Consider the following 13,798-nt stretch of genomic DNA (forward strand, 5'->3'; position numbering starts at 1 on the left):
GAATTCCATGGCACTGCATACTGAAATCTGAAGTTTCAGCTGTTTGTTTTGGCTCCTGACCAGGATTTATGGGCTAAACTTAAATAAGGGCAGACATTAGTTTGTGCTTAACTTTTACTTTTAGGTTCCTTCAGGCCTTCCACCCCTCAGCTCAGGACATAATGTGCTGGTTCTTAGGAGCTTTTTCCCAGGACAAACATTTCTCATGCATTGTCTAGATGTTTAATTTTGGTTTTATCCTCCCCCTCTGGATGGCTACAATCCCAAGAAATGCTCAGCATCAAGAGCATTGTTTCAGAAGAGTTCAGCTATCACTTTGATGCTAAAACAGGTGTCCACATTTAAGGACAAGATTAAAACCACTGGATTGGCCTTCTAAGGAAATCTGTCACTTTAAAATTCCTTAAGAGAATCTGAAGTCTTAAAAATTTGGTTTTGAATTCAGGACTGAGCTCATGAAGCAAACTTCAGTATCTGTAAACTTTAGGATCTGCAGTGTGATCGTAGCTATATCATGGAACAATATAAAGAAAAACATTCTAGAATACATTGTACAACTGTACACCAAAGGAAGTTATGAGTATGGTCTAAAAACTAAAATGAACAAAGAAACACACACTTTAGCAGCTGTATTTCCCCAGGTCCTTCTGCAAGTTGTTTGCAAAACCAGCTAATTAACTCTTAGTACAAAAGCACATACTGAAGTTCCACTGACTTTATCTCATATTCACTCAAATGTAAATTGGAATACACTAAATTAAAAAAAAAAAAAAAAAGGAAAAAATAAAAGAGCAGTTACTACATTATTGTTAGTAGAAACTTAATGTTTTAAGATGCATGCACTGGGGAAAGAACTGTCTGATTTGACATCTTTGTCAAAAGATCTGTAGACAGAGAAGAGCTCCTATAGAGAGCTGCTACAACAGACAAAGTACTTTTAGAGTACCCAAAGGAACCATCCCTCTACAACGTTGGCATCTTCTTTAAAGAAAAATTCATCTTCCTTGTAAAGCCACCGAATTCAGTACAGGTGTGCTGATAACAAATGCCTACAGTAGTACTGATGCTAAAGAATGGATTAGTAGAATTAGAGTCTGATAAATTCAGTAAGTTTGTGAAGAACAGGATAGTGGGAAACAGGGGGAATATTCAAATAACCCCAGGCCTATTCCTACCTCTTAGAGAAGCAAGCTTCAGATTAGTTTTTTTAGATTTGTTCAGATTTAAAGTTGTTGGATTTCAGTGGCTGAATACAAATCAAATTATTCTACGATTCTATAAATGTATGTGTATGTGTTGACTTTCCTTAAAAAACACATGCACAGGCCCAATTGTTTGACATCCCTCACAGCAAACTTATATTTTTGAAATAAAAGCAAAGGACATAAAATAGATTTTTCTCATTACACAGTAAAAAGCCACTATTGGACAAACTGAAAACAATCATTTGACTTGTGCAATTATAAACAGTGGCTTCTTTGTACAGTCATGATCATCAACAAGCAGACAAAACCTCCCCAAAAAAATAAGACCCCTGTCACAGACATCTTTCCTGAGAGCCTGTCACCAATGCAGATGGAGCTGCAGTCAGATTTCAACCAGAACAAGGCACTGCAAAGGAAGGAACTGCTGTGGAAAACATAACTTCTTTCCAAGGCGGGTAAGTCCCACTAGCACAGAAACTCTTGTGGCCTCAGTACAGAGAAAAAAAAAAGTTCAGTGGGTCACAGCCAGTAGCTGAAATTTCACCAAATCCCAAGTATTTGTCATATTCCACCTTTAGAAATCTAGCTGCAGCTTTGAAATATGCCCCAGTCTTTGTCTACAGTGTCAAACAAATCAGATTTTACAAGCTCATTCTGTATTCAGGTGAGGAAATGAAGTAGTTACTCAGTTATTGTAAGTACCATTTTTGACTCATGGTATTTCATTTTCTCATATGTAAAATAGGGTTTAAACAACATTTCCTCTCACTCCTACCTTCCTTCTTTTGCTAAGTCAGATTGCTGTAATTTGCAGTAAAAAAGTGTCTTCCATAAGATGTACAAACAACATCAATCTTGGCTTTCTATCCTAAGATTTAGGATGATACATTATGTATCAACTTATGTGTTTATCCTGTGGTTTGATTGGATCAGATGGAGCTGACATATTTGCTTCCTTCACTTAAATTCCAACTCCAGTTTGAAAAATGATGCGATTATATTTTTCTTCCTTTTCACTGACAGTTGGCAGACAAATCTTGGGAGCAACAAAGTACAATTTAGGTCTAAAAGAGGACTTCAGGAACTAATAGTTCCAAAGAGCAATCTGGTTAAGAAACACTGACAGAAGCCAATGATCACTTTTTTAAAGAACATGCAGTCTTACTGCAATATCAAAACTATTTAAGGAATGTAGAAATAATTTTCTCTTTTCAGTCAGAGAACTGAACAGGTAAGAATGTACACAGACAATCCACGGGGATGGTTTCTACACAAGCCATGCTACTAATGGCAGCTATACTTTGATTTATACCTTTATATTTTATATTTTTTGTTTATTTATACTTTGATTTGGTTGTCAGAGTTCTCTAAGCTGAAAGCGTTATATTCCAGTGACTCAAAACAAACAACAACAAAAAAAAGAAGCCCAGAAACAATCTTGTAATACTTGTAATACTGTTGTTGTAAAAACAAACAACAACAAAAAAAAGAAGCCCAGAAACAATCTTGTAATACTGACATCTTCCCACAACCTTAAGAATATATGTCACAGGAGGAAATGTAATTAGTTCTGACCTGTAATAATTCTTCCAGTTTGAAGTAAGCATATTAGCATATCAGCAGAAAAGGTATGGAAAATTTCAGAGGGTAGGGGAATAGAGCTGGTTTTTAATACCTGACTGAACCAAGTGAAGCTGTGTTGGATGGTGCAGCTGGTTCATCAAATTTTTACCAGGGGTTCTGCAATTTCAGCTTATTTTTATTACCTAGTCTTTATCCATCAGAGTTCAAGTATAAAGTGCAAGAGTCCTTGAGGCTACTTGCTTTTAGGAACAAAGAACTACTGAAAAATTCCAAGCATATCTCCCCTAACTAGGCTGGAGCACATAGAGAATATGCTGTCTGGCCAAACACAGTATGACTGTCTGTCAGAAAACCTCATGTCTTTAGCAGCAAAGTCACCTCTCTCACATCTAATGCTGAGAAAATCCCCAGACAGCTTTTTTTTCCTTTGAATGTTGTTACTTCCCTGTTCACCACAATGCACAGAGCATCCCCAAAGTTACTGTGCCAGGTTATATCACCAGATTTGCTCTTGTTTTTATTGCTGCTGACACTAGCCACAGAATAAAATACATGGTGGTAGAAGGGAGTTTTCAGCAGGTTTGTATTTACCCTCTGCTTGAACTGGATTATATGTTCTTTCATGCACAAAGGCTAAAGGTAAAACAAAAATTCTCACTTGTGTGCTTAAAAGAATACGTGCTAAATCAAACCATTCCTGTGAAATTTGGGTGCCTGTGCTGCTCTGCAGAAAAACACAGACAAGTCTGGGTTTGTGTGTATTCAGAGTGTCACCACAGACAGTAGAGTTGTGCTTTGAGCATCTCAAATACCATCAAACCATAAATACCAGTAAGATTCTCAGAGCCAGTGTATGAGATGCTGGTCAGAAAAAAAAAAAAGCAAATAATTTAATTTAGGGAGTGATTATAGCAACTGGCACATCACACTGCACCTATGCTGCTACCTCACCTTGAGGCAGAGGAGAGCTCTGAACAAACCATGAACTGCTGCTGTGGGAGGGCAAAGAAAAAAATTAAGAGATGCCCCAAGTCACAGTGCAATTTCTTAGCCCAAAAAACCCATGCAGGTGGTTTCATGTGTGACAGAGCACACACATGGTACCCCAGACATTTCTGGTATATTCACAACAAGGTCAAACTCCACATCTAAAAATTCAGTATCAACAGTAGGCTGTCTAAAATATGGATATTGATCAGGCCCCCAGCTTGGTCCTCACTTCATACACTGAGACCTGTAGCTTCTGCTATGTTAACCTCATTTGGCACCTCTGTCACCTACCCCAGTCCATATTCCTGTTTGTTGGCTGGAGGCTTGAATAATTTGTTTTGAAAGAACAAGATCATAACATAATTCACCTTCAAAAAGACATGAGAGTTCTGTTGGTCTGTGCAGAACTTGTGCCTTTGATGAAGAGACAGAGATGATGAGAAAGTCTGGCACATGCCACTGAAGACAGGAATTTTAAAAATTGCATCTAACAGAATACATCACTGAACAAAGCTAACTGGAGAAATTACCTGTGAAAATTGACACTCCAAAGTGTCACATTTTCATGATGGAAATCAGAGCATACAGGAAGAATTTCCAGATAGCACTCCACACAGTGATGTGGGGGAAGGCTGCCATACATCTGCCTGGGTCTTGCAAGGACAAAAGGTTTTCTGGGCTTGGCTTGGATATGAGATATTTTCAGGTGCATCAGACTTCTGTTTTCTCAGTATTTCAGATGAGTTCTGCATGTACCATACAAACTCTTTAACACTTTAGGTGCTGTAGCTCTGACTGATGGAATTTTGTGTCTCTGCTGCTCAGAAATCAAAAAATTCTGCCAAATCCTCTGTCTCTACACAGTGGAAACTTCTAAATGAAAACACAAGATACCTCAATGGAACGTACAGATGTACAGATGCCTCGATGCAAAGGTCATTGGCAACACCACAGAGCTTTATCAAGAAGGATCTGAATCCCAAAAGGGCACAATGCAGTAGGAACAACACAGGAATGTGAATGTACACTGTTGAAATACCTACACTGGGAATAACACACTGTTAGAAATGTCTCTGGTAAAACTCGGCCACACAGATGTTCTATTGACAGTACTATTCTAGTGATTCAAAATATGCAAAACCCCAAAAGTCTTTGGAATTGTAAGAGTTTGAGACCTTGCATTATCTTGGCGTGCTCAAAAAACCCCAAACCAAACAAACAAAAAAAACCCCACCAAAAATACCCAAAACAAAACAAAACAAACAAAAAAACCCACAAAAAACCCCTCCACACACAAACAAAAAAACCCACCAAAAAAAACAAACAAAAAAACCCAAGCTCATTGGCAGACACTGTGCAGAAAGATCAAAATACTTGGCAGAGGTAGAATGCACCAAACCACAGATTTTCATTTTCAGAGAGATTACAGAGAAAGAAACCACCAAAGTTATGGACATCACTGCATTGCCAAGATGAATGAGTGTTCCCTACATTAGAGAATTAATGGGACTAAAAACGGGTAAATGGGAAGATATATCCCTTCCAGGCTGCAAAGGAACAGAACAGTATGATCCTGTTAGAGAATGCCTCAAGTCAATATTGTTGTGCTGCACCTTATCTGTGGTCAAAATGTGAATTTCATTTACCAACAGTCCACCAGCCTCTTTATTCCATTTGCATACCTTTCATTCTATTTGCTTTAGGAAGAGAATCTGCCTGTCATCTTCTTGGAAGTGTTTATATTTTTAAAAAATGGAAATATCACAGTATGTTACACAAAACCCCCTTATTTCCTCTAGAAATGGAAACACTCCTCCCTCTTGCTGTTACGTTTAATACTTAGAGGTTAATTGCATTAGAGTAGTTCTACTTTATGCAATTCCATACTTGGAGTGTAGAATAATCAGGTTCACTAAGAATTTTCTCAAGAGTTATCTGTCAGCACCCATAACTCATCATAAAACCGGTTATGTCACTTCTGGTGTGGCTTTCATGACTTTGGTGCCTGCCAGAGTAACAATCAATATGAGATTATTCCATGGCTAATCCTGGGGTAAGTGGCTCCAGTGGCATCCCCTGTTAGGGGTCTGCATGATCCCAGTCTTATGAGGATACTCTGGTGAGCACACAGCAGACACAAAATTATTTTCAAACTGGTTAATCACTGAATTAGCTGGTTACCATGAAACACTGTGCTGAGCAACACTGATGAAATTTATTAAAAATAGCACATACTTTTCTGAGTGTGCACTCCATAACAAGGAAGGAGTTTTATCTGACTTCTGGTCAAATGGGAAAATCCCTTCTCTGCCACCTAGTCTCCATTTTAATACTTGGTATAATATATATAGATAAATTACAAGGTCTGCAAATCTCACTAAAGATACCACCAAGTTTTGTACTGCAAGACACTACTGTAATGAATACCTCATTTTTCACCACTAGGAAGCTTATATATTTCCCTTTCTTGGAATGCTTCAGATCAGCCTGGTTCTCACAATAATCCACCCTAAATCCATCTTTTCAGTGCCAAGATCATAATATGAATTGTTCTGACAAATTAGATCTTCTAGGCACTCAGATTACAGATCTATCTATTTAACAGCTGCATATTTCTCACTCTTTTTTTTTTTTTTCCCCTCATTCAGCAATCTCCTCCGTTTCAAAGTGTTCATGAACTTAAGGCAACCACTGATGCCAGAGAGCACACGGCACAATTAGCTGATTATTCATTCTTACACCAAACCTATTGTAAAAAACTATGTTGAAATTTTTACATCCTTACTTAGTATCAAGCTATACACACGGAAAATACCTAAAAATCCCTAAAATCCTATTTCCCTAATGGAGATGAAGGGCTTCAAATCAATACAAGCTTTTCCACCAGCTTGAGTGGCCATACAAGCAAAGCAGACTCGGAGTGATATGCAGTGAAAAATAAGAATAAAAAGTTATAGTTTCTAATATTTTCATAAACCATTTCTGATGGAAAAAAAGCCAATTAAAATTATCAAATGTTGAACTTACTATATTTGAATATTTAATTTCTCTTAGCATAAAAAACCAGCTTTGTGTGAAAAGTCTTTTGAATTTAAAAGCTAAAATTTCTGAAGCAGGTATGACACCGGCTTTAATTGCAATTGCAAAGGGGTGATAAACAGGTCTTTGCCAGGTAACCACTGAGGAGTATAAACTTCTAGCTGAGGACTGGAAATTCTAACTACAAGATAATTTGTTGCTAGTTTTAGGGTTTTTTTCCCTTTTTTAGGTTTTTTTTTTTTTTTTTTTTTCCCCCCAGAAATGAGTAATTTATTATAAAACTAGAGATTCATAATCTTGTGAAGAAATAACTTGGTCCCATCTACCACAATGAAAATATGGACATTTCAGACTAAGGAACAGCATTAAGGTTGCTTAGTTAACTAATTAAATTATAGCATTTCCCTTAAATGCTGAGGATGTCACTCCACTGCTGCATATACTATTCATCTTTATAAAAGCTTCCTGGGCTCCAGTCTGAAAAGAAAAATGGAAATACAGTCACATCTTAGTGCAATCTCCATCAAGTTTTATCAAAGAAAATTGTAATGCTCAATGACCCTATTTAAAATAATACATAATTATTTAAACAGAATCAAAATACTTCAAGTCAAGTATCAAAGAAATTTTTCCGCGTTGGTCAACATTATAGACCAAATACTAAATTTCAGATTATCCAGATTACACACGATTACACTACTTAGTAAATCACAAAGTAACTATGCAGTAAATAATCATGTAACTATTTCCTGCAGACTCTGGAAATATATTTGATGAATCTTTTCAGCCACTTTGCCATCAAGGATGGTTTAAAAACATCAATTCCACTAAAAGGGCTTCAGAGAAGACTCTTGTCTGGTGCTTGTTCCTTAACTGTCACATTCTGACAGGCTTTAAAATCATGTCTAGGATTCTGTGCTTTTTTTTTTTTTTAATAACCAAGCAAACATAATGATTAAAAACAAACAAACAAACATAAAGAAACACCACCACAACCCCAAGATCATTCACTGTCTATTTTGCCAAAGACACTGAGCCACCTACATGTTAAATCTACACGTGGCTGATCTTTTGAGAATTTACTTTTGTTGTTACCAGAAGATGATTCAACAGCAGCTGCTTTTGCAAAAGAAGCAGCTTTGAATAAAGAAAGAAATCTGTGAGACCTACATCACTGGTTTGTAAGCAATTGTTAGAAGTGTACAAACCCATTAAGCTGGGCTCATTTGCAGTCACGTCCCTTTGCAGAAACATTGCTGAGTTGACAGAAGCAGCAGCACTTTGGAGCAAGGAGTAATTTTGATTGTGTTAATAACTAACATGGAGGGAGTATTCTACTGGAGCACGAGAGGGGAGTCAGAACACATTGACTTTGGGAGCATCCCCTCTGTAGGGAACTCCCCAGAACCACGGGATGGGCTCCCCTTCCTGCCATGGGAACACACAGCCACAGCTCGGAACACCAAGAACCTGCGTGTGAAGGTGCCCCAGAGAGTCCTTTCCACTGGAAAATGCACAGCAACAAAGTGCTACTTCCTGCCACCAACTGGGGCTCAGTGCCCTGTTCTCATGGCAGGAAGTTTAACGTGAAACATGCAAAATACAACTGAATCACACGAAAAGAAGCATCTGCACATGAAACTGCTTTGATCACACAAGTTGACCAGTGCAACAGTAAAGAATATTCCCAACGTGGATCTCAGTGAAAAGAGCTCCACAGTTTCTAATGACATTCAAAGGACTGACAGGAAATTAAATAGGTTATATTTCAAAATTATTAGCAAATTCAAGAGGAAAGTATGTATAAATGAGATCTCCATTTCTCTTACCTTTGCAATGGTCTCGTGCAGGCTGAAGGAGGGATCCAGCTCTTCAGTTTTTGTTGCATGCACAGGAAAAAGAGCTTCGGAGAGAAAGCTGGAATTCTGTGAGAAAGAAGGAGCTTTTTAGGATTCCACATTGATTTCCTCATTCAATTAGTTATTGGATTTTGTTGACAGATTGAAAAACTCTTCAAATCTTTCTTAAGTTTTGAAGATTATGAAACTTATTTCACCGATCCACTGATTAACTGATTCCGAGTCCCCGAGAAACGCAAAAACCCCCTAAGTCTTACGACTTTATTCCTGGAATGGCAGTTGTCTTTGTAATTATGCTTCCCAAAGCAGCTAAAAATTTTGCCTCCAGGGAGAAAAAAAAATCCACACAGCTTTTATTCTGGGCTAAGCAATCAGACATTTTATTAACTACGTTATGATTTAAGTCTTCAGAAGAAATGTAACCACAATAATCAAATAATACTCTTTTATCTTCTGCAACCATCCTAGTTCTCTATCCAGTAATACCACCTATATAATGAGGGATTTTTGTCAATTCCCTAAAATGATATACTTTAGGTTGACCACTCTTTTAATACCAGACAATCTTTATATATTGTTTGTAGATGATGGTCATCTCTCCTTGTACTGCAAGGAATCAAGACATTATTTGCATATTTACTGTCTCAAGGAAACCAATGCCAAGGAGTGGACTGGAAAAAAAGGCAAAGCAATACGAAACAAACCTCCAAGCCTCAAAGGTGCCCAGATGCCTAAAACAGGAATTACATTACACTGCCGGCAAGTTTGCTTGTTAGATTTTTCTATTAATTGATGCCTTCATGATCCATATTCTATCAGTATTTTCATTCATTTCTAGGAGATTATTTCTGGTAGCAAACTCCCACCACTTTCTTTAAAAAAATAAATATATAATTAGCACTGCATCACACAAATTTTTTGTGTTCAGTGATGCATCTGTGTGTTGCATAACTTGTCACAGAAGCATCACAAAAATAAATGAAGCCATTTTTTCTTTCAGAATTTTTTTTTTTTTTAGATCTCAGGGAGAAGATGCACGAAGTCATTTATTACAAAGATGAAATACATACTTCTGTATTAACTCATAACTATTCATCTTTGTTTCAAGCTGCACACCAGTTTACAGAGCTGTGTCATTTGACTGGGGGGCTGCTGAGGAACGCCCTCATTCTGCTGCGGTGGTGCTAATGCTGTTCATCATCAGTCACATAATTGCAATCAATAACTTAGAGACAGTTACATTATTTATATTTACTCTTGAGTATCTTACTGAGATGCAGTGGAGGGAATGACTACCAAATGAGATTTGCTACAGGAATCAGACTGTTGCTCCATCTCGACAAATATCCTTTTTTTGGAATCTAAAGCTTGGTGGATCAGCTGCCTGGAAAGCAGGGAGACACTGCTCACTGGGTTTTCCTCCCACTCCACTCTAGACTCCAGCTTGCCAGGTAAACCAGCAGCCTCTGCTGCCTGAGCCTCTGCCTTTGGAAGAACTCAACACAAATAGGCAACGATCAGCAAATAAATCAAAACACATTTGGACATAACAAGTGGTTTTGCTCAAGAAGGAATCAAGACCCTCCTTGCTAAAAGGATTGCTTGAAAAGGATTGCTGTTTAGCTTTCTGGCATCTGAAATAATCTTGCTCTGCACTTGTAAAAGGAAATGTTTGAAACAGTTGTGGTTGCCTTTTTTTTTTCTTTTTTTTTTTTTCTCCATAAAAGGCTCCTCCATAAAGAACTGCTGGAAAGGCCAACTTTGTTTCTCTTGCTTTTTGTTGTTTTTCAAGCAGTATGCTCACCAGAGAAAGCTGCATGAACTTTCTAACTAACAGAAGTCCATTCTTTATCCCAGGGAGCACACGGCAGAGAGATGAGTCCCAGTGATGTTCCAAGAGCACCTCTCAGCATTTAACAGGAAGAGCAACACCTTCCAAGAGCTGGAAACAGAATCACACTTCTCACTGTTTCTTTCACCAAGCTCACAATAACAAGTGAGTCTTGTATTTTGGTATTTTTGAACAGCAATTTGCTAAGCAAATTTCTAGTAAATGCACACCAAGAAAACGACCTGCTAATCAAAACCATTAAAACCAATTGTATTATTCCTTTATGCTTTTCAGCCACAGTAGGAGCTACAGCTGCAGCTGCTGTCTTCATCCTCTCCCACATTCACCTCCTAAACACAAATCATCCTCCTCTGCCCCAGCCAGGCATTAGGATCACCCCCACCTTGTACAAAGGGCAGAGTCTTCCATGCATTGTGAATGCTCTGGAGATGGTATCAAACTATGGAAAAATCTTTTCAAGGCCAGACCACTGTGAGACATCCTAAAATTTAGGAGACCAAACTTCCAGTCATGCTTTGAAAATTTTCTCCTTTGCTTTTCATTGTGTTCTGTTAATTTTCCTTTCAGTTCATAGCTATCCAAATGGATTAAGAACATTTGCTCTTCTGAGATGAAGTTACATTTTCATCATACAAACTTTACAATCCAAAAAGGATCACCCTAATAATCCTTGAATTCCCTCTATAAACTCATCAGAAGAGAAATGAACAAGCATAACATGTATTTGGAAGTGAGTTTCCAAACCCTCCCTTTGTCTCGTCTTCCTTTTGGAATGACCAGTTAACCTGGTCTTTTCAATACTCATTTAATGAAGCATTCTGTGTGATTAGAATGACATTGATGTTCCACTTTTCAAATAATGGGTCACTTCTGATTAAACTTCGACTGAACATTCAACTTTCAATCTTAAAACAAATTGTCTCCTTTTCTTTTTAATTTGAACCCAATTTCCTGCTGCCCTTGGGTCTTGTGACAGTAATTAATTGATATATGAATCAATTAAATGGAGATCAAAAAATGCAGGTGAAAATCTCTCAAAACCCCAAATCTGGCTTACTCTTGCTTATTTATGATGGACACTTGCACTAAAATTCACTTCTGATTTACTACACTCATTTTTCTAACTTAACTTATCCTTCCCCAACTAATTAAGTGAACAAAATGTTTCACCTTCTAAAGGTACTAAATTTGCCATCCCTTGTGTACTCTCTTATAACATGCCTTCAATTTATATGCCAACTTTCAACCACTGCATTTTAAATCACGAATAAAATCCCACAGCACTTCTGGTGATTTAATGTAAAACAGAATAAAGACCAAGACATGCTTTAGAGATTTATTTTGCTGTCATTAAATAAAAAAAAAAAGTTTAAAAAATATCAAACTTTACCACACATTGTCTTAGAACTGCAATTATTTCTGTGAATACCTGCGAATTTTTTTTACTAGGCCAGGACAATGCTGAATCCTCAAGACTATTTTTCTGGACTATTACTTGAGAAACAGTAAAATTACCAGTTAGAGAAATTGTCAAATTATGCACTCAAATTATGTAAGTAATAATTCCTTAATATGCTCTCATTCCACACCGGAATAGATTTTTCTTGCCTGATGAATGTTCCCCTGCTTTTACAAGAAGATATCCTTCTGTTCTTAACAGAATGAATCTTTTCAGCCACTTTGCCATCAAGGATGGTTTAAAAACATCTGTTCTTAACCTGGTGAATAACACACAAGTATCTCCATTTTTTTGGTTTTTGGGTTTTTTTGGGTTTTTTGTGCTGTTGAGGGGGGTGTGGCTTTTTTGTTGTTTGTTTGTTTTGAAAGTAACAGTTAATGGAGGTTTCTCCACTCAGCAATAATGCTCCATCTGCAAAAACGATCTTTAGACTAAAGTTCTTCATCCAGTTTGACTTCACCCTTGTTAACATTTGTCTGAATTGTCCATCCTCAGGGCAGCATTGCCCTTCAGCACTTCACCATATTCATGGCACCAATTTTATACTGCACAGAAGTAAGACAAAAAGAAGGCACCAGGAAAGGTACAAACAGAGAGGAAGCAGTGAGAGCAGAAATCCTTCTGAAATTTGTACAGGTAGGCAAGAGGTATAAATGTGCTAATCTTACACTGCTAAAAAGGCTGCAAGGCAAACACACAAAAGAAGGATGGAAGCCAAGAGAAAAATGTTTATTTTCTTCACACAGACAGTGAAAAGAAAGAGTTGTTTCACCTCACCTAAGCTAAAAATCCATCTCTTCCCCATTTTCCGTTTTTTTTTTTTTTTTTTTTTTTTTTTTAACCTCCTGGCAGGGTGATTGAACCAGAGGTTTGACTGTAAGAAGGATCAAAAAGAGAGTAATGGAAAAGGTATCTCATAGACTAAAATATGGCTTATCATCAGCTATCTGGATTACTTTTACTTTGGGAGGGTCCTGCAGACTAAAGCAGATTTACTGAAAAAGTGGTTTATGTAGAATAGAACAGACTGAAGCCAAAGTATGGTTCTCTAAAGTGTGGGTTAAATTGAATTGATGAAATAATACCAGGCATTAAAGTATTGCATATAGGATTTCTCACCAATAAAGGCCCATAGGGTTGCAAATATATTGCAGAAGTGCTCCTGCCTCTCCATCTCACTAGCAAGCTGACTTTACCCTTTCTAGAAAATGCACCAGATATCTAATTAAACATGACCTCCCAAATCCACAAAGGATTATAAAGTGATGTGAAAGATCGTTTCACTGATGCAAAAGACATAAAATAGATGTTTTTTTTAATAAAGCAAAGCTTTGCAATTGCCACAGCCTAACACGTGTCTACAAAGTGAGAATGCCCCTACTCTGGAAAATGGGCTTGTCAGAAGGAGCTTCTGGCAAGAGTCTTTTCTTTGGTATTTTTACCATTTCAGTTTATTGAAGAACTTTCAGAAAAGAAACAAAAGCACATCTATTTTCTGTTTGAATATTCTAGTAAAGATGCGCAGTGACCTTGCAATGCCACTCAATGCTGGACAAAATGAGCAAGGCCTGACAAACAAGACTGCACAGAATACAGGAGAGGCAGAATTGGATTCACTGCTGCACAAGTTGTTTTATTATTCAACTCAATTGCAGCCAGAAAAACCCCAGCCAACAGTCATAAGGAAAAGAATATAAGCACATTTCTCTCATCTCTTTTAATTTAATGTTTTCTTCCTTATGTTAGTAAGTGAATTGAAATAATCACTGTAAAGCTATAAATTCACAGACTGCAGCACAAAGAAAGCAAC

The 13,798-nt window shown here is 37.4% G+C and overlaps 1 protein-coding gene and 1 long non-coding RNA gene across 10 annotated transcripts in view; one reads left to right on the forward strand and one right to left on the reverse strand.

Annotated features, from left to right (window-relative positions):
* The window catches only part of NAALADL2 (N-acetylated alpha-linked acidic dipeptidase like 2), a 421,951-nt gene that overhangs the window by 54,402 nt on the left and 353,751 nt on the right, over positions 1–13,798 (reverse strand). For 8 of the 9 annotated variants that reach the window (XM_042041852.1, XM_042041853.1, XM_042041850.1 and 5 more), the window contains one exon: positions 8,648–8,743. In XM_042041852.1, coding sequence (XP_041897786.1) covers positions 8,648–8,743 — 96 coding nt within the window. Of the gene's footprint in view, positions 1–5,082; positions 7,296–8,647; positions 8,744–13,798 lie in introns of those variants that run through there. The other variant, XM_042041856.1, reaches the window with a different exon arrangement.
* Positions 760–10,667, forward strand: LOC121670912. Its single transcript, XR_006018326.1, has 2 exons — positions 760–1,660; positions 10,535–10,667. It is a non-coding gene; the product is annotated as an uncharacterized LOC121670912 (long non-coding RNA).

This window comes from Corvus kubaryi, unplaced genomic scaffold (assembly GCF_017639235.1).
Source record: "Corvus kubaryi isolate FWS band 111438036 unplaced genomic scaffold, C.kubaryi_AGA036_p1.0 37397, whole genome shotgun sequence".
Classification (NCBI taxonomy): Eukaryota; Metazoa; Chordata; class Aves; order Passeriformes; family Corvidae; genus Corvus; species Corvus kubaryi.